Source organism: Lissotriton helveticus, chromosome 6, assembly GCF_964261635.1.
Source record: "Lissotriton helveticus chromosome 6, aLisHel1.1, whole genome shotgun sequence".
NCBI lineage: Eukaryota > Metazoa > Chordata > Amphibia > Caudata > Salamandridae > Lissotriton > Lissotriton helveticus.
In genome coordinates, this window is record NC_136067.1 from 1,913,769,820 (window position 1) to 1,913,791,876 (window position 22,057).

Genomic DNA, 22,057 nt, shown 5'->3' on the forward strand with positions numbered 1-22,057 from the left:
ATTGCCGAGATGTGATACGCTATATGTGCAACTATTTGTAGATGATACAAGTCACGATGAGTGCAGATGGTTTTCTGGGCTGGCCTGGACTCACAAGCAGCAAAACAAATACAAAACATTCCGTGTATGGCAGACACTAAATTGAACCTTCTAACTTGGAATGTACGGGGACTGGGAGACCCGCGGAAGCGGCGACAGGTGTTGTCTTACTTGGACCGTCACGCTATACACATTGCTTTCATACAAGAAACGCACTTCAAGCCCGTCAATGGTCACACATTTGCCTCCAGATGGGCGGCTCATACAGCCTTTTCTTCCTATTCGACTTATGCTAGAGGAGCGGCGATTCTTGTGAAAAGGGGAACACCGTTTACACTGATTGGTGGCGGGCAAGACACTCAGGGACCGTACTGTATACTTTGGGGTAGGCTGGGACACATGGCGGTCACTCTCATATGCACCTATGGCCCCAACACTGATGATCCTCAATTCCTCACTGACCTATGGGCCACTGTTATGAGCACGGGCCCTGATCACATAATTTGGGGTGGGGATTTTACCATAGCACACCACCCTGCCATTGACAGGTCACACCCTGCCCCCCACCATTACACCAAAGCAAGGTCGGAACTGCACACGTTGATCAAAGAATATAATCTGGTTGATACATGGAGACACCTTAATGCTAATTCACGTGAAGGCACACACTTCACTGCACAAGCTCGATCATGGGCTAGGCTAGATTACATCTTTATTTCCCCGCAACTCTGCCCTGCGCTTGTAGGAGCGCAACACTTAGCCAGGACTTTCTCCGACCACTCCCCGGTAAAGATTACGTTACAGGCTCAGCACCTTGGTCCGCCGAAAACTGCCTGGCGACTACAACCCACCATGCTTCTGGACGCTGTGTTCCAGGAAGAGCTGAGAGAGGAAACGTTAGACTTCTTTGCGCACAACAAGGACTCGGTGGAAGACATAGAAACTATCTGGGACGCCTTTAAGGTTACCCTGAGAGGGATTTGTATAGCGAAAGGGTCAGGGGTCCTTAAGGGTATACTAAAAAAACTGACCACTCTCGAAACTGAACTCAGAGCACTTGACAGATCCCTAGCAGAATGCCCAGATAAAGCAATCCTATCACAAATCCGGGGGAAACTCACGGAATACACAGAAGAGGCTGGTAGGGAAGCCAAATTCAGAGGCAGGCATTGGACGGCTCGCCGATATGGCGAAGGTGAGAGATCAGGGAAAGCGCTGGCTGCGTCAATCAAGATGACGCGCCAGCCGAATGTCATACTGGAGATTGTAGGGTCCGACGGCTTGGTATACAGGGACACGACGCTGATCCTTAATGCCTTCGTCGCACATTACACCACTCTATACACCACCACGAGAGTCGGGAAGCTTCACTTGTATGACTATTTGGCGGATATATCCTTAGGTTGGTTGAGCGATGCACAGAGGCAATTTTTAAGTGCTCCGTTTGAAATCGACGAGGTACGGGACGCTATCATGCAAATGCAATCGGGTAAGGCTACAGGATTAGATGGGATCCCAATAGAGTATTATAAAACATATATAGACTTCATGGCCCCGATCCTGCGGGAAGTCTATGAAGGTGCACTGGAAGTAGGGCATCTCCCGCCATCCATGCGTGTCGCTCTTATTACCTCATTGCTCAAACCAGGGAAGCCGGCGAGTAGCTGTGATTCGTACAGGCCACTGTCATTGCTCAACTGCGACGTGAAGATACTTGCTAAATTAATTGCAGCGCGCATCAACCTCCTGCTGCCTAATTTGGTTTTACCCAACCAAGCGGGCTTTGTCCCTGGCAGGGCGACATCACACAACCTGCGCACATTCTTTACCGTCATGAATAATATCCAGGAGGATTTACCTATGGCTGCCATTTTTTTGGACGCCACCAAAGCCCTCGATTTCCTGGAATGGGACTATGTGTTTCAGGTGTTGGAACGCATGGGCTTCCCGGCTATTTTTATATCTTGGATCAGACTATTATATGAGTCGCCAGTAGCCAAAGTGACTGTGAATGGGCGGATGTCTCAAGGATTTCCTATCACGAGAGGCACAAGACAGGGCTGCCCCTTGTCGCCCCTATATTTTGCGATCGCTACTGAGCCCTTGGCGGGGAAATTGCGGCAACATCATAATGAAAAAGCGTTGCAATGTAATCAGCGACAGATCTTGATCTCAATGTATGCAGATGATATCACCTTATACATACGCGATCCCAGCCACAACCTAAACCCAGTTCTGAGGGAGTTTATTCGATTCGGAGAACTCTCTGGCATCCAGATCAACTGGGCCAAATCGTGCTTATTTCCCCTCATGGCGTCAACAGCAAAATTTGCTTTAGACTATCCTATTGCCTGGTGCGAGGGGGATTTCACATACTTGAGAATCCATGTAACAAAAGAAAGAGATGAATTACTACGAGCCAACTATGGCACGACCATGTCTCGCATCACTGACAACATTGCGCGGTGGATTGCACTACCACTGTCGATGGCGGGTAGAGCATCTTTAATAAAAATGGTGATTTTGCCGCAGTTGCTTTATCTATTCCTGAATGTTCCATTTTATCCTGGTAGATATTTCTTCCAACAGCTTCGATCGGAGCTCACTCGGTTAGTGTGGGGAGGCAAAACGCCCCGGCTAAAGTGGGATATTCTCATCAGGCCGTACTACCGTGGGGGATTCGGTATTCCTGATTTTGAATTGTATTATTATGCTGCTCAGGCGCACTATGCTTATTTTTGGATACATCAGCCTTGATATATGCCCCAGTTGGCGGCGGAGCATTTGCTGGCTCAGCCAGTCCCCATAGAAGGGGCATTATACACCCTTTCCCAGGGAAGAGATCGGACGCCGTCGACTGTGATGAGCACTGTCAATGCGTGGGCCTGGTTAGGAACCATGTTAAACACTACCCTGATATATTCACCGCTGCTGCTCACTTATCACCCGGATATGCCCTTGCTGCAAGAGGCGGTTTTCCAGAAACTAGCTAAGCGCTTAAATGTTACAGCATGGGGGGACCTGTACCATGACGGAGTGTTTCGCACATTGGACCACCAATGCTCGGGCACGGCCCCGTCCTCTCTTGACTCTTTTCTTTACATTCGACTGCGCCAGGGACTGAAGGCACACACACCTGACTATCCTGATGAGCCTCCAGTGTTTGAACCACTGCACCGTATCCTCCGGGATGAAACACCCAAAAAGCTAGTATCGATGATATATAGGATTGTACATAAGTTGAAAGTAACACCGCCGCTTGCGGCCAGGGCCAAATGGGACCAGGAGCTAGGCGTGGTCCTCACGGATAAGCAATGGGAATTTTGCTTACAACAAACTGAACGCGTCTCCTCGAGCAGCAGATTCAGAATGATACATTACAAATTCATACATAGGCTGTATTACACTCCGGTCCGCATGCACAGGTTTAATCTACGTGACACTGACAGCTGTGATAGATGTCACGCTCCAGAGGCCGATTTTTTACACTTGGCGTGGGAATGTGAAAGTTTGCAGGCGTATTGGCATCAGGTTTTTAGGGCCTTGTTTAAAATGATTAACACTGAGGTCCTGCCCACTCCACTACTTGCTCTGTTAGGGTATGTAGAGCCGATACAAGCAGCACATCGTAAGTTTGTCGCACTGGCATTCCTAGTGGCCAAGAGGAGAGTAGCTTGTAGGTGGGGAAGAGGCAGAGCCCCTAAATTCAAAGAATGGTTGCATGATCTTACATATTGCCAGGAACAGTTCGCTACCTATTCTGAACTACTACCTGTTTCCTCCAGGCCGGCTGATATTTGGGCCCCATTGCAATGCTACCGGCTAGACGGCAACAAATCTGATAACGTGGACATGCCCCACTCGTCACAGACAAAATGCCGCAGGGGGGTGGACCTCTGAAACACCCTCACAAGGGGCGGACACAGGAGATTTAGGATTTGGTTACCTACCTGGACATTGACTGCATGATGATACAATGCAGACTGTTTTGGCCAGCCTGGGGGACGTGACTCCTTTGTAATATTTGCTGTTCCTCTGTACCCCTAGCAGTCACGTGGGGATGAATAACTATGCACTAAGCCATCGTGAGACTCTGTATTGCTAATTATCTTATGTTGCCAAATGGACTTTGCGTTGATGTATGGGCAGGGAAACGCAGACGGAGACGTATTTAAACTGCTCACTAATTGTATTGACATGTATTTCATGCCCTGCTGTCATGACCGGCTACATGTACGCATTGCTGATTATACGCTGGACTGTGTGGTTGTAAATGCATCACTCTTGTTGTACCACTGATAAAACCTTGAAAAATAACGTTTAAAAAAAAAAATCTTAGTTTGCACTGTCCTACCTAAGCAAGTGATAAAATCATTGAAAAAATCCACCATATCAATTTCTTGTTTCCCATATGCCTTGGGACGTACATCAGAGCGATGCAAATTTGCTCCAACACCCCACTTAGCATAGAATCATACATCACAAATAATGGTGGTTGAGGCACCAGAGTCACACATCATATCCAGCTTGAGGATCCCAGCTATAGTAAACTGAAAATGGGATCCTTAATTTCTTTGTCTGAAATTTGGAGAACATCAAGGCTAAGTAGTAAACTTTAAAAGTCAAGAGTCTCACTGTCCAAAGGTGCATCCACGTTACTCACTCAGGCTGATTTTTGCCCATCCTACATACAGTATGGAAATGTCCAATTGTTTTACATTTAACACAACATTTTCCAACAACTGGACGATGAGGTGAGTTACCTATGTGAGTTTTTGACCCACATCTGAAACAATAAATTACAGTTTTTTTTAACATACTTATTAACTTTCCCTTTCGGTTTAACAACATTGACATCTATATCATTATCAACAACATGCACTGGAGTTGAAGTAACCATTTCCTGACCCATAACCTTAGAAGATTCAATGGTACTTTCCATGCGTTTAGCAACTGTTAAAACTTCATTGAGCTATGAATCTCTGAAACATAGCAACTTCTCTTGTATCTTCTTAGATGAACAGCCATAAACAAACTGGTCTCGTAAGTACACATCCAATAAAAGCACCAAAGTTGCAATTGGTAGCTAAGGACCCAATTCACAAAATTAATCTGAGACAAAATCCTAACTTTACGATTTTTGGTATTAACAAAAGACATTTAGGAGTAGTAAAGTTAGGATTCTTAACTTTACCACTCGTAAGCTGAAACAAAATCTTAACTTTGTGACTTTCGGTATTCACAAAAGGAATTTAGGAAAAGTAAAGTTAGGATTCTTAACTCTGCTACTCATAAACTGATTTTGTCTCAGATTACTTTTGTGAATCGGCCCTAAATGTCTCAAGACAGATAAATATTCCCTCATGGACTCATCAGAGGTTGTTTTCTTTTCACGAAATTAAAACGTTCCAGAAGAATACTTGGCTCAACACTGAACTTTTGCAGATGAGCTTTCGCTTCCAGAATACATCCCATTCATCCTCCTCATCAGTAGGTGCTGGTATTGCTTGACAAATTATCAAATACCTGGTGCCCTTCACGACCCAAATGACTGAAGAGAATAGGAGCTTTGTGTTTCGCCACATATTCATCATCACCAACAGCAATTAAATAGTTCTCAAACACTCTGATACACAGCATCCATTTCACTGGAGGCTTACCAGGATGCTCCAGAAATGAAGCCAAGTGAGCCAAAGAATTGGGTGCAGGGTTAGCAGCAGCCGTGGCTACTCAACAGATAAACTAATTAGATAATTGGGGTGTGATATAACTCGGCTGTCCGCTCTCTGAGAGGACTAGTTTCTCAAGTACAAGCGCTTAGAGACCAATTGGTGATAATGCGCTATATAAGTATAATAAATAAATAAAATCAAATAGAGTACTTACAAGGTGTGCCTGTCACGATTGAAGACAGGCAAAAAGTGCAGCTGAATAACCATAGCAAAGCTGAGATCATGAAATGACTCCCAAGCGCTCTTCTGTAAACCTATCAAATGTTACCTTGATGAAGAAAACTCTTTAAGATGAAGAAATGAAAATCACCCGCTGAATCTGTTAAGAAGGTTTTGTTTCCTTGAATAGTCAAATCCACGTTAATCCAGAATACTGGTCCCTGCTTCCCCTGAAGTTGTTCACTATTGTCTGCAACCCCAACTTATGAACAGTGTGGTATGTTTTTTTTTTTAATATCCAGTGTAGAAGCTATTACAGAGGGAAACAGCCTTTACAATGTACGCGTTACAACGCATGCCTTTACAATGCATGTCGTTCCCTACTGTTGCACACACTGGAGTAGGAATAGTAAATTATACTATTCCAACTTCCAGCACACCCCTGACAGTGTGGGGTAACGGTATGCGTTTTAACTGCATGCGTTGGAATGGCATGCGTTGTAACATCATACAACTGTTACAGATGTTATTTTCCTTACCTATTCTTCATCCAGTGGGGTTGCCAGGAACTAAGCTGGGCTGTCGAGAAGGTGGATGCGGAGCTTGCACAGTGATGATTTCTCGCTTTGATCACATCCAGAAAAAGATTATGTATCCTTTTCAAGTTGGTAAATCTTCTAATCGCAAAGGCTATAGACTGTGTCTGGAGTTTATAAGTCGAATAAGTAACAATAAATGATGTCCTTGAAAGAGTAGTAGATACAAGCGCCCACGAAGAGCAGGCAGGAGCCTCTGGAAACACTGCTGTCCAAACCGATAATCCAGTAATGTCGGCTGGTCAATAGTAGAAGCCAGGGCAACAGAACACATATATAAACAATATTGAAAGCTAACATAAGGGTTTACAAGAAGCACATAGCGTGTGTAAGGAGTGTGCATGCGCTATACAAGAATACACAACACGCGCATAGATTAAGTTGGTAAATCTTCTAATCTGTGGACTGGTGAACAGAAGAAACCAGGGCAACAGAACACACAAATAAACAATATTGAAAGCAGACACAAGGGTTTACAAGAAGAGCATAGCACATGCACAGATTATACACGCATAACAATACAGCACTGTGCCATTATCAAGCTTAAGGACGGAGTCTGTGGCTATTCAAGAGCCTAGGGCACCAGATTTTGTCAACTGTACTGATACTGAGCAATTCAAAGCCAGGCTGTAGAATTTTACATTCATGACATTGACACTTGAGAATAGACTTGATGTCATAATGCATAGTCAGACATGTTTGTTAAGTGCAGCTATCCTACAGATAAGATACAAGTTCCAACTAGTTAAACGATGTTTATTTAGGACACTGTTTTTTCCCCAGTGGGTTGATGATAAGGCGAAAGCTGTAGGCGTGTACTATGTGACAAGCAAGTTGTGGCATCCTGGCCTATGGTGACTTGTGGAACCATGGGCCAGGGTTCCACATGACTCACATTGTCACCATTGGCCAGGATGCCACACATCCCCCTTCGTCAACACAAGTTTAGCAAATTACATTGTTAACAAAAGAAATGTATAACGTATTATTATAATTAAACATAAACAATGTTGGTGATTAAACAAAACAACAAATACCATTTTTACAACAATTAGAATAGAAATAAAACATATTCAGCTGATATCCTTGTGAACATATGTTCAACGACCAACCAGAATATTAATTTTAGATAAATGTATTATGACATGACATAATCTTTATACCAGGCTGGTCTGAATTTCAATCTTGAAAAAGCTGAATCACTAGTATCATTATGGGTTTGTTGTTTCAACGAGGTATTATGTGAACCAGACAAAGTATCTAAATTAGACCATAAACATATAGGCACTTTAACGACCTTGCTCATGCTCCGAACATTACCATCAGTTAGTTCCACAACTTGGTGTCCAACTCTGAAACTCTGACTATTTTCATGGGCTTAGAAAACTTAGATTCCCCAGCCTTTACTAATCTTCCCTTCTTTACTCAAACCCAATCCCCAATAGTAAATTGAGACACAGAATCTTCACATTTATGAGATGGCAATTGCTTTTCATTGGATGACCACCGACTCATATCATTGGATCTTCTAAGCACTTTGGATTGGTCAACTTTGTTTCTCATCTCTAACATCCATGACTGATTTAAGTCACAAACAGCCTTCCTTCCCCTCACTTTCTCAAATGGAGACACATCACCTGCCACTCTAGGAGTAATCCTATAATTCCTCACTAAGTCTTTCAGGACCTGAGCACAATTCTTACCATTAAATAAAGCCAACTGTACACCCTCTTCCAGGACTCTTATCCATCTTTCAACAATTCCATTACTTTCTGGATAATATACTAAAGTTCTTATATGAGAAATACCATGTTTAACTAACTAATCTTCCATTTTAGTGGATTTTAGCTGTGTCCCATTGTCGGTAACCAAGCACTTGGGAAATCCTTCTTAATCAAACACTTCATTTAAAAATTGAATAATTGTGTGTGAATCAACATGATGAACTAACTTAATTTCTGGCCACTGAGAAAATTGATCAATCAGGACAATTACATACATTTGACTTTTAGACAAACAAATCGGACCAGCAATGTCCAGAGAAACTCTCTCCCATGCTCTTTCTGGTCTTGATACAGGAGCTTTATCATACTTGACAACATTCTGTGACTTATCACTAATAGCACATTCCATACAAGATCTAACTTTCGACTCAATAGACCTGTCAATGGCTGGCCACCAAAATTCAGATCGTAATCTGTTTTTCATGCTAGACATGCCGGGATGTCCTACGTGGGCCAAGCATAGTACCTGTTCACGCAAATCCTTAGGTACCACTAATTGTACACCATGAAATAACATGTCATCAATAACAGACAATTCATTGGCCACATACAAGTAAGGTAACAATTCCTTATCTAAATCTTTCTTGAATGGCCATTGTGTGCTACTATATTTGATAACTTCTTGAATTTCCTCATCAACAGCACAAGCATTTTTCCACTCATCCTTTTTAATACAACCATTCGATACCACACAAACTGATATAACTTTTTCGGTATTTTCATCAGGAATACAAGAGTCACAATCTTCCTTGATGGGCAAACGAGATAAACAGTCTGCTAAGACGTTCTTGACACCTGGGATGTACTCTACATTAAAATGAAAATCCTGCAGTTTGTACTGCCATCTGGCAATCCTTGGTGTGGCTTTTCCACAACCTTTAGTAGTAAATAATTCAACCAATGGACTGTGGTCTGTTCTAACTTTAAATAAAGTACCATATACATATTTCCTGAAATATTCTATACCCCACCAACATGCCAGTGTTTCTTTTTCAAGATTTGAATATTTAACCTCAGCATCTCGTAGAGGTCTAGATGCAAAAGCAATCGTAACCAAACTACCATTCTGATTTTGCATCAAGACTGCACCAATACCAATATTACTAGCGTCAGTAATGATGACAGAAGTACAACGCATGTCAAAAGTTGCTAAAGCAGAAGTTGAGGATAGTTCTTTTTTGAGATTTGAAAATTCTGTAGCATAATTCTCTCACCAAATAAATTTTTGATTTTTTTTCATTAAATTTCTCATCTGACTGGTCTTATCGGAAAATAACGGAATAAATTTGGCATAATATTCAGCTAGACCCAAAAAAGATCTGAGCTGATCTTTGGTTTGGGGTTCGGGAGCTTCCTCAATTGCTTTAATCAAATTCCGTTTGGGTGATATACCTTTACAGCTTATGTTATGACCTAAATAGTCAACAGAGCTCCTTTCAAATTTACATTTTTCTTTAGTAAGAGTCATTCCACAATTTTGCAAGATGTTAAATACTTTACATAAAGTTTCAGTATGGTCTTGCTTACTATTTCCAAAAACTAATATGTCACCTTGGAAGTACAATGTATTTTTGACATCTTTAAACAATTTGTGCATAACTCTCTGAAATACTGCAGAGGCTGAAATAAGACCAAACGGCATTCTTTTGTACCTAAAAGTACCTTCAGAAGTTATAAAAGAGGTGTACAGTTTGCTATCTTCATGTAAAGCAATTTGGTGATAGGCCTTTGAGAATTCTAGTGTCGAAAATACAGTGGCCCCCTTTAAAGCTGAAAACATCTCATTTATATTCGTTAAGGGTGAGTGTCATGTGATAAGTCACTGAAAGTTGTCAAGTATGATAAAGCTCCTGTTTCAAGACCAGAAAGTGTATTGGAAAGAGTTTCTCTGGACATTGCTGGTCCGATTTGTTTGTCCAAAAGTCAAATGTATGTAATTGTCCTGATTGATCAATTTTCTCAGTGGCCAGAAATTAAGTTAGTTCATCATGTTGATTCACAAACAATTATTCAATTATTCAATTTTTAAATGAAGTGTTTGATAAAGAAGGATTTCCCAAGTGCTTGGTTACCGACAATGGGACACAGCTAAGATCCACACAAATGGAAGATTACTTAGGTAAACATGGTATTTCTCATGTAAGAACTTCAGTATATTATCCAGAAAGTAATGGAATTGTTGAAAGATGGATAAGAGTCCTGAAAGAGGGTGTACAGTTGGCTTTATCTAATGGTAAGAATTGTGCTCAGGTCCTGAAAGATTTAGTGTGGAATTATAGGATTACTCCTAGAGTGGCAGGTGATGTGTCTCTATTTGAGAAAATGAGGGGAAGGAAGGTTGTTTGTGACTTAAATCAGTCATGGATGTTACAGATGAGAAACAAAGTTGACCAATCCAAAGTGCTTAGAAGGTCCAATGATATGAGTCGATGGTCATCCAATGAAAAGCAATTGCCATCTCAGAAATGTGAAGATTCTGTGTCTCAATTTACTATTGAGGATTGGGTTTGAGTAAAGAAGGGAAGATTAGTAAAGGCTGGAGAATCTAAGTTTTCTAAGCCTATGAAAATAGTCAGAGTTGGACACCAAGTTGTGGAACTAACTGATGGTAATGTGTGGAGCATGGGCAAGGTCGTTAACGTGCCTATATGTTTATGGTCTAATTTAGATACTTCATCTGGTTCACATAATACATAAAGATTATGTCATGTCATAATACATTTATCTAAAATTAATATTCTGGTTGGTCGTTGAACATATGTTCACAAGGATATCATCTGAATATGTTTTGTTTCTATTCTAATTGTTGTAAAAATGGTATTTGTTGTTTTTGTTTATTCACCAACATTGTTTATGTTTAATTATAATAATATATTATACATTTCTTTTGTTAACAATGTAATTTGCTAAACTTGTGTTGACGAAGGGGGATGTGTGGCATCCTGACCAATGGTGACTTGTGGAACCATGGGTCAGGGTTCCACACGACTCACATTCTTTTAGGAGTCAGTTGGCCCAGGCTCTTTTTACTATATGGTTCATTGTATTTATGTCCAATAAATACATATATTTAAGAAATCTCGTCTGGATTCTTTTAAAATGTGACGCAAGTGCTCGATGTAATGTGTTAATATATTGGGTAAAGAACTGGGACTGTCAATGCTATGTTTAGAGTATGCTATCGGACTAATTAATTATTTGCATATTTTTTATTCATAGTGTACATACGTGGATGTGTTAATGAAAAGTTTTTTAATGGTTCTATATAGAGCAAGAATTGTTCCAGGTGGTCTTAAAACTTATTGAAGTGGACTCCAGTCATTCAAATTGTTATGGTTTGAGCCATCTTCATAATGGACATTTTCCCCACACTCATGTACCACAAATAGGGCTACACATGGCAACTGTTACTATTGTTTGACACTTCTGCATGTCACCTAGTTGTATCAAGGACGGGTATCACTAGCATTGCAAAATGCCACTGTTTGGTCAGGAATCTCAAATTTCCCACTTCAGTGTGAGTAAAGGCGACCCAGTCCACAAACAAGGTTTGTATCCTGCAGTGTTTAATAAATAATGAAGGCGAGCAACATTTTATAAGGAAAAGGTTCTTGCATAGTTGAGTTATGGGTTCTTGAACATAGACAATTTCATATCCCTGTTCGACAGATTGTTATTATTTGTGCCTGTTTCTCGGTAATGTGTACACAATGTCCCAATCAGCATCAGTATTTCGATGTACTAATCAAGCAGTGCCAGACTTAGATATACTGGATTCTTGTGTCACATAGTATGGATGCCTCAAATGAGAAATTCACATACTTCGCTGTCACATAATTACAGTAAAATTATGCATAGTAAAATGCAAATCTTACATTTTGGGCTATATTTTAGCACAAAATGCGTAATTAGATGCTATGACACATTTAAACAAAACCATTGCGAACAGCCACTTGTGTTCTGCTGCCCCGTGTGCTCCCAGCAAGTATTTACTGCAAATTGTGCTATTCACTGTACATTTTTTTCAAGAATGGCGCATTATTACACAAAGTGGTGTAAAGGAGTAATTTTCAGGATTATCATGTAATGTGAAATTCTCAAAATTATGTTGGGTAGTTTTAATTTTACTCAGGTCTGATAATGTGTATATTTAGTCACTACTCCAGTGAGTTTGTAAGTTGTGAGTTTAGAGTTACCTTCACATGCATATTCTTCTTGTGTATTGTCAATTAAAATTGTCTCATACTCTTAGGGCCTGATTACGATGCCGGACGGACTGGAATCAGTCTGAGATCATTCTGGAACTGGAACCAAATGGCCTCCTAACGTCGGTTTCAGCCCAGCAAGTAGGATGCGAAATCCTATACTTTACAATGGGAGCATGTATTCCGAATGGAATGCATGCTCCCTTTGCAAAGAGCAGATGTGCAGTTCATCCCTGCACCCTGTGGCAGGCACCTCAAGGCGCCGGCCACTGGGTGCAGGTATTAACAAGGGGTATGCTGCCATTCGGTGACCGTGCACCCCTGGGGGCCCTGCTGGGGGCCCCCAAAGACAGATTCCCGATGCCTTTCTGTGTCAGAAAGTCTGGCACAGAAAGGCAGTGGGAATCTGCCATTGTTATCCCGCAGCCGGAAAGAGCTGGCCAGGGGATTACTGAAGGCTTTCTGAATGGGGGACAGGCTCTCCCAGCCTGTCGGAAGCCATTAAGAAATCCGTTTCGGATTCCCTTCCTACTGACCCCATCAAAATAGGTCAGTAAAAAGAGAATCCGACCAGCAGATTACGATGCGGGTTGGAGGGCTCCTACCGATGGTGGGAGCCATTCCAGCCCGCATAGTAATCGGGCCTGTGGTGCTTGATTTGTAAAAGAATGAGTGCTAGTGCTCAAAGTTCAGCACAGAAGCCGACGGCCAGTGCAATTAAATGTCAGCGCACCAAATATTATGGTTGCCCAGTCTAAATTCAACTTCCTTCCTCCTTAATGCACTACCAGATACTCCCTCCCCCTTTATCTCACTCTTACAAGTTAATATTTTCTCCCTCAGTGGATGTTTCCCCATCTTTCTCTTCCTATGTGTTTTTACTCTTTGTTTTTTTTCCTTCTCTTGCTCTTGATTAATGTCTGATGCGGGAAAGTAAGTGCTGGTCCCCAAAAATGAGTTCCGGTGTCCCCCACCGGCAGTGGCGTAGTGTGGGTTACCAGCACCTGCGGCAAGGCAAGTATCTTTCCACTTTTCTTTTAAAATGTTGTGCCCCTATTTAAATTTTGTGCCCCTAAAATTGCCTCTAAGAATTTTGCGCCCGGGGCAACTGTCCATGTGGCCCCCTGCGCTACACCGCTTACCATCGCCAGACACCAGCTTAAATGAAGCACCACGTATACTGCATTTGGCACCATGGTGCTTTCCTCTGTGTATTCTGATTAGTGTGGGACCCTTAGCTTCTCACAGGTGCTTCTCACACAGTCTCTTTTCGCAGCTCTTCTGTGCTGGGCTGGTGGTGCTGTGTTGGGTGAAACAACATATGTCTGGATTCCATGCCATATTTTCTTGGTGGAGTGTGGCACTTGCCTCTCTGTTTTTCCAAAGAGTTGTCTTGTTTCTTTGATGTAATGTAATGTAAAGGACACTTTTATAGCGCACCTATCACTCCAAGGAGTATCTTGGCGCTCAAACAACCAGATGACAAGGTTGAGGGAAAGAGATCAACTCGATGGAAAATGCTTTACACTTTACACTAACGCTCTGCAGGCCACATCTGTAAGAGAAAACACCCAAGTTTTTAAAGCTTTCCTAAACTGAGTTTCGTGGGACAAAGACCTAAGGTAAGGTGGAAGCTTGTTCCAAGCCCTAGCACCCAGGACGAAGAGAGATTTTCCTCCTTTGGTAGCCAGTCTGATTCTGGGGATTATTAGCAGGTTCTGACTAGCAGACCTCAGGCAACGGTTGGGATGGTACCGTTTAAAACCGTTACACAGATATTTAGGCCCTTGCTGTTGAAAGGCTCTAAATGTGATCAGCAAGATCTTAAATAGGATCCTTTTGCCAATTGGTAGCCAATGCAGCGCTTTAAGCGCAGCTGACGCAGATGACTTACAGGGCCAGCGTAGCACCAGCCGGGCAGCAGCATGTTGGACCATCTGTAGCCTATGGAGTACGGACTTATTGACTCCAGCATATAGGCGATTACAGTAATCCAGCCTTGAAGTTATTAAGGCAACTGCGACTGATTTTCTGGCTGACAGAGGAAGAAGGTCAAAAAACTTCCTCAGAGATTTAATTATGTGAAAAGACATACCAGCTACGGCCACCGCTTGCTGTTTAAAGCACAGATTTAATGCCCAGGTTTCGAGCAGACAAGATGGTATTAGGGGGGGCTTCAGCATCGTCCGGCCACCAGTTTTTCGGGAAAAACAGATTTTGATTTCCGAAAGGCAAGATCTCCGTCTTGCCGGAATAGCATTTGAGATGGTTCTCAGTCATCCATTTAAATGTGGCTGTTAGGCAATTTTTTAGGTTTTCCTCCGCCCCAGGCAGTTCCCCATCCAGTACCAGGATGAGCTGAGTTTCATCTGCATATGATATTGTACTGATATGAAATGATGCAATTAGCTCGATCTGGGGTGCCATATATAGATTAAAGAGAACAGGGCTTAACCTCGAGCCCTGAGGGACCCCGGAGTTGATGACCTTAGCTTCCGACTGGAATTTGCCCAAAACTGTAATTTGGCGTGTGTTGTTTAGAAAGTTCCTGAGCCAACCCAAGACTGTCCCTCCTATTCCTGCGGCCACCAACCGGTCCACTAAGATGTTATGTGAAACCGTGTCGAAGGCTGCCTACAGATCTAATAAAATCAGGACAGCCTTCTTTCCCTAGTCTATGGCCATTCGTAGGGTCTCTGCTGTAAACAGCAGGGCAGACTCGGTAGAGTGTTTAGACCGAAACCCTGACTGGTTGGGATGTAGGATGTTATTCTCCTCCAGAAAGCTCGTAAGTTGACTGTTAACAAACTTTTCCACCAGTTTGAACACCAATGGGAGCAGGGATATAGGCCGCATATCCTTCCTCTGTTAGTTTGTCGAGCTGTACGATAACTTTTTTCTGCAGCTCTGTTTCTCCTCCTTGGTAGGTACGGACTCCGGGCTTCAGATGTCTTATTGGCTTAACCCCCGTGTGTCACTGCAGATGTGTACTCCTCAGCTGCTGTGCTTTGGTGCAACAGTGGTCTCAAGTTAGTGATGACATCAGTGGCTGCCGAGATGACAGTCACAAACTGCAATTCCTCATTCCGGAATTCTGCATGTTACTGAATCCCAATATCAGACGATCCTATGTTCATTTGTACAATTTTGTGATTCCCAATTTGCGAATTGGTAAATATTGCAAATTCTGAATCGCCAATCTTATGGACATACATGTAAGTCATATGTGACAGGGCTCTCTTTATATTAATTTGAAAAGTCTGACATTCTATTTAATGAGCTGGCTGTAATCTATCTCCTTTTCTTTTATTGCATTTGCATTTTCTAATCTTAAATTAGTAACTACTCAATTTGGTTGTATCTTTATTTTCTAATGACGGACGTTTTGTCTTTTTAAATGGTTTGCAATGAATAGAATGACAAATGGAACCTATATATGTCGACAAATTAGCAGTTTTTGGTGTGATTTTGATTCAATCTTTATGGACAGTGCAGCTTACATATATATATCATAGACCAACACCCACGAAGGTCAAAGGGTAAGAATTTGCCTTCATATTTCATCCTTTCAAATAAAGTCATGCATAGTACTACTTTAAATTACTGACCTTGACTCCCAGGTCTAGCCACTATTCAGCTAATGCTTGCTTGGCGCCTGTCTGTTCTCTACACCATGTCGCTGTAACCACGGTGGAAGGAATCGGGAGTACAAAGACAAGACTGCATCCGGTCCAGGTACTGTTTACGTAGCAATCAATTGTATTGCTTTTCAATACAGATAATGCATTTACATTATATAGTTACAACATCCTCTGGAATCTACAGCTTTATAAGCTTGAGGAACTCCACAAAACATCAACATTATTTTTGGTTTTAACTTGTGAGATTTTTATTAATGATCATAAGTGTTGAACGTAAAAGGGGAACGGAATATACAAGTTAATAAAACATGGTTTGACTTTCATACACAAAATTTACCTGGTGATTTCTAGTGCCTACAGGGTCCATGTGGTGGGGCATTTTAATCATCAGAACCACCCTAAACCATCAAGGTAGGAGTTAAGTCTACCCTACCGACAACTGATGTAGCGTTGATTTCAATTGTGTTTCTGCTCACAGGAGAGAATTGCAAAGAGCCATGGCTCCCAGTGCGGGTTCTGCACTCCTGGATTTGTCATGTCCATGTACACCTTGCTTCGCAATTCACCGGAGCCGACTATGGAGGAGATTGAGAATGCATTCCAAGGTAACTGCATGAGCGTGGCCCACAGGTTTAACATGTTGGGCCCCAAAAGTGTATGTTTACGACTGTTTGCTATTCGCAAAGGCGTTCTACTAGTAGTGCCTTTACAACTGTGGAGTCTCCACGCATAAAAAGATAGGGCAGTCCTAAGTGTAAGTTTACCTTTGTGAATCAGGTCCTTTGTTAGAATATTGACAGTGGAAAAAGAACACAATGCAGAATGATTTATTAGTTTGTTGCAAGGGTTTACAATGGTACTACGGGGCTGACTGCAAATACCCCTTACTGTTGGCTAAGCTGTTAAAGGGTAATATGAGATGAATTAGGATTGCAAGGTCTGTGGTGACTCTTTGGATCTGTGGTGTTTCAGTGGAAGACGTGTGGCGCAGCGGCCCATGTGACGGACTACGGGGTTCACGGTTCGATCCCCGGTGCTGGCAGCAGGTTAGCCCAGCACCATGTGACTCTGGGCAATAGCTTGCTTAATCGTCCCGAGGGCCCCCACCGCCGGGACACCACTTCGGAGGTAGCTTTGCGCTTTACAAATACTGGTATAAAATACTGGTATTCTAAGACTTGGTCTGCTGGAGGCAGGTAGATTCTCCATTAGAAATACTCAGTAGGAATTAAGATGGTATCCAGCGGTGGCCCTTCCATTAGGGCGGAGGAGCTCTGCCCCCCACCACCAGCTGCAACTAATAAAATGGGTTTCTAACCCGTTTTATTATCGTTTTTTCAAATACCCCTTGACCCGCCACCAGGACTCTGACAAATCTTGGGTGCCGGTCCAGGGGGGATAATACTGTGGTGGGGGAGTGCACTGCGCATGAGGTGTTTGGCCGGCGTTTCAGGCCGACCAAACACCTCATGTGAAGTGTAGCCTTCTCCAGCCCCAGCTGAGTTTCTGGGGCTGGAGAAAGAAGGCACAGGCTCCCAGTCTGTGTGGGAGCACAAAGTTAGAGCGCTCAGATCAATCCAGACACTGCTTTCCTGCAGCATCATTACTGGCCCAGTGCAGTCCGGGAACCTGTCCCAGAATCAGGGAGAGCTGGATGGCCGGGACTGCGGAGCAGATGGCGGCGGTGTTCAGGTAAGTTTATTTCCTTTATAATGATATATTTTTTTCCCCTCAAGTCCCCCCCATGCCCGGCCCCACCAGGTCTCTTCTCCATCCCGCCCGCCTCTTTGGCAGGGGACGGGCCGTGACTGATGGTATCAGGACTGAATTTACTGTTTCCCCGGTAATTCCTCATTTCTCAGGAGAAGCTCCAGGTCCTCTTGTAATCTCAATTAGCCCTGGTCCCCAGAATTCCTGGAACCCCTGATATTTGTTCTCTTTAAAGGAGTTTCAGGGTAACTGCTATGTAAATGGGCCCCATTTACATTCATGGTATGTCCATTCTGGACATCCTCAAGTTTTGGCATGGATCCAACCCTCCTAGAGCTGCACCAGGCACCTCTGCAGTACGACACGCTGCTTTCAAACATTGTGACAATCTCTGGCAAAGCTAAATTGAATTGATGACTTGATTGTTTACCAATTAACACCTAATTAGCATTTTTGTGGTAGATATGGCGATAACGTAAAATACATAGGCTGGAAAATTGCACCCTGTGCATCGGAAGAAACAACATGCAAATGGGTACAGCTCCATGCAAATCAGCACAATATTTTGAGAGATGATTCTATAATGTCTGAGGCTGCCATTCCCCAGAATAAGCCCATAATATTAGTAAGTAGTGCTCTATAGAAAGTTTTAAAAAACTGGGACATTATTCTAAGGGGTGCATTAGTAAATGTGCTTCATTTTGGCTGTTGGTTCTAGCTGATAGCTGATAGTTCTGACGGAAGCAGGAAAACACTTAAGGCCTGATTACGAGTTTGGTGTACGGGTTACTCAATCATAAACTTGACCGATATGCCGTCCACCGTATTATGAGTTCCACTATTGGATATAATGGAACTCGTAATACGGCAGACGGGATATCAGTCACGCTTGTGATGGAGTAATCCGTCCACCAAAACTCGTAATCAGGCCCTTAATCAGAGACTGAAGCTAGAATCTTATTCCATCTGGGACCTATGGATGTTAACTCCTTCAACAGAGTCCCCAGCAGAAGGAAACAAGATTAGAGATCTTTAGAAGCACATTTCTCCACCAGGAACCTGGAGGAGTCGCGGCCGGCTTGGCTCATGGGTGGTGGTGTGAGTGTGGGGGGACGGGCGAGTGGTCGCGTGGGGAGGAGGGAGTCACACGGGGGGGGGGGGTTCAACAATCATAAAAAACATATCTTTCCCGGGTCCCGCTTCTTCCAAGCTCCGGCTCCTGCATCTGCTTTCCTGCACCTGCACCTTCAGGAACAGGAAGCAGGCAGCATCCCTCCTTCCCCTAAGCCAATCACAACACTGCAATGGAAGGGTTGTGATTGGCTGGGATGCCGAGCGCACAGGCGTCTATGGGGAGGCTATTTTCTCCATGTAGGCTGCATGTAGCCTACATGGAGAAAATGGAGAGTGCGCATTACTGGTTTGGTCAGACCCAGAGGGCCGGCCAATCAGTGAGGGCCCGCAACATTGGACTAGCCACTCCTCTCCTGCCCTCGAGCAGGGCCGCCCGCCCCCAACCAAACCCTTCTTCTGCTTTCTTGCAGTGCGAGAAGCAGAAATATAACATTTAATTTATAATACCATTTTATATTTCTGCTTCTCGCACTGCAAGAAAGCAGTGGGGTGACGCTCCTCTGCCCACATGGAGGACTAGCCCCTGACCTAGGGATGCAAACTCCTTTTACATTTTGATTCCTCAGGAACCTGTAGCAGATAAATACTTCAAATGTCCAATATGCTTGTTAGTGGGACTTTGCCAGTCTATAGTAAGATCCTACTCAAACTCTCCGAGTCTGAATCCTAAAAGTATTTTCACATTAAGTCGACTTTTCACACACACACACACACACAAATACCCAAAAATGTGATTCACAATGAGAAATTCCTGGTCTGCGGATTCTGGAATGGTGGGATTTTGTCGTCTGAAACGAGTTGTCTAACGGGAAAGTTGCATCTTAATGTCTCGTTTCTGTCAGTATTAATAGTCCTACATGAGATGAGTTCAGGAAATCTACGACTGTCATAGATTGTTTCTGTTTCCCAACCGCACTCGAAGAATACTGAGTATTCCTAAAAAAATCTGAAATTTGCTCCAAAAAGCAGAAAGGTTACAGGAGTACATTCCGGATCATTGAATTTTGTGTAAATTAAGCCATGTGAATTTCTCTGATAGAGTGAGCTTCATTCTGATATTTTCTGCTGAATGCATTGTTTTCTGTGCACACAGGAAATCTGTGCCGCTGCACTGGATATAGACCCATTCTTGATGGTTACAGGACATTTGCAAAGGTAAGTGTATCAATAAACACATGTAGAGAGATGTGCTTGTGTATGTGCGTATGGGCTCAGATTACAAACCAAAATGATAGAACACTTTTATTGCACTGGTGTATCAATTTGGTATAAAGTGCAGCACAATCTCGCTTTCATGTTTCCTATGCTGAGAGGAGAGTGATCCATATATATATTTTTTGTCCCGGCAGACCATGTTTTTTCATGCAACTCAATAGAATAAGTTTAATGTAAAACATTGTGAAGAAGAGGGTTTCTTGAAGCCAAATCCCACCGACTATGACCTTATGCGAACTGTACCATTACTTCCTATTTTAACTCAGAGGGTCACTCTATAATACTGTAATTTTCCTTTTATGGGGACACCTTTGGGAAAAGCAGCAAAGTCCCCGATGTGAAAGTTAAAAAAAACCCACAACAATCTAAGGAATAAATGCGCCCTTCTGCTCGAACAAGAATTTGAGGATGCAACTTGACCGTTGTATACATTTTCAGTTTTTTTAGGTCTTGCGTCACGCTGCATGCACTCTTGCGCGATATTGTGAACAACACCCTTTGCTTAGAATTCTTTAGCTTCTTTTTCACTCTTGTTTGCTGCCTTCTAATTGGCCAGCCCATGCTGGCATCACTTCCTCTTCTTTTGGCTGGAGTTTGGCCCAAGTACTGATTGCTTCAGTGTTAGTACTGCCATTCAGTTGATAATGCTGTGATTGAAGCAGTACATTTATTTATTTATCTGCCCTGTCGTCCTTGATGAACCTCTTGGCATTTCTAACTCTGTTGTACAATGGATCACACAGAGTTCAAAGAAGCATTTTTCTCCTTTTACAACATATGTTATCTGCTTTTATTGTCACAACAGATGTTATCTTATTCCAAATGTATTTTCACTAAGACATGGACATGGGCTCAATGGCTTTTTTTTTTTTTGGGTGGAGTTTTATATAGTGTGAACTAGACCCAGAGGAATCAGAGCGCGTTACATGAGCACCAGTTGCATTATAAACCGACACATTAATATTTGTTGGACACGGGGATATTACGTGATTTGTCCAGATCACAGAATGTTGAGCGTCCCTGCCGAGACTCTAACCTGGTTGCCCAACTCCAAGGTCTACCGACCTAGCCGTTAGGCCACATTCTCTCCCCAGGCTTTGCTTGCGTGATAGGATTTTATGCCAAATGTTATATATTTTTTTCTTTTTCATGGGAAGATTAGTTGATTTGCTCAGAAATGCTTTGTTCATGCTATACAGCATGGGCATTGCCAACTTTGGCAATGACTTGAAGCCATGCTGTATAACTGCGCGGCGGCTGTCAGCATGGCTAAAAAAATAATATTAAAGAAACGGACCATTGATGCATCCAGCGCTATTGCACTTTTGTAACAAGTTCTGAAGAGAATATTGGTTTTATATACTTTCTTAAACAGACGTGTTAGGTGGTCTAACATTAAATGGCCATTAGCATCGATAGCCGATTTGAATGGTGGGTACTCACTGCTCAGACATAAGAGCAGTAAATATCGAGTTATTTTTTCACTTCTATTTTGTGGGAGTGATCAATAATTGGGTTGTATAGCCAATGCTTTAATGTACTTTGATCCTCTGATGATGGCCCTTCCTAATTCCCGCCTTCTCCATGGACATCATTTAGGGATCGCCAGGGGTTGCATCTGCGACTCCTGGCTTTCCGCTTTGAGACCCCTGGTACTGCTTTTGCGACCACTGCCTTCAGACGTGGCAAATTGAGTGCCAAGAACAAGAGGCAGCTTTGCCCTTTGGTTATTGGCGCTCCGCTCTTTTTGTTTGCTGACCATTGTTTAGTTACACTAACAGTGAATAATAACTCATTGTTCACTATTAATGTAATATAGAAATGGAGCACCAAGCGCTGGAA

General features: G+C 42.7%; 1 protein-coding gene across 1 annotated transcript in view; it reads left to right on the forward strand.

The window, feature by feature from the left end:
- Positions 1-891: 891 nt before the first annotated feature.
- The window catches only part of LOC144762933 (xanthine dehydrogenase/oxidase-like), a 1,098,251-nt gene continuing 1,077,085 nt past the window's right edge, over positions 892-22,057 (forward strand). Inside the window, exons 1-5 of the mRNA XM_078648234.1 lie at positions 892-2,533; positions 6,485-6,581; positions 16,142-16,250; positions 16,635-16,761; positions 20,094-20,155. Coding sequence (XP_078504360.1) covers positions 892-2,533; positions 6,485-6,581; positions 16,142-16,250; positions 16,635-16,761; positions 20,094-20,155 — 2,037 coding nt within the window. The remainder of the gene's footprint in view (positions 2,534-6,484; positions 6,582-16,141; positions 16,251-16,634; positions 16,762-20,093; positions 20,156-22,057) is intronic.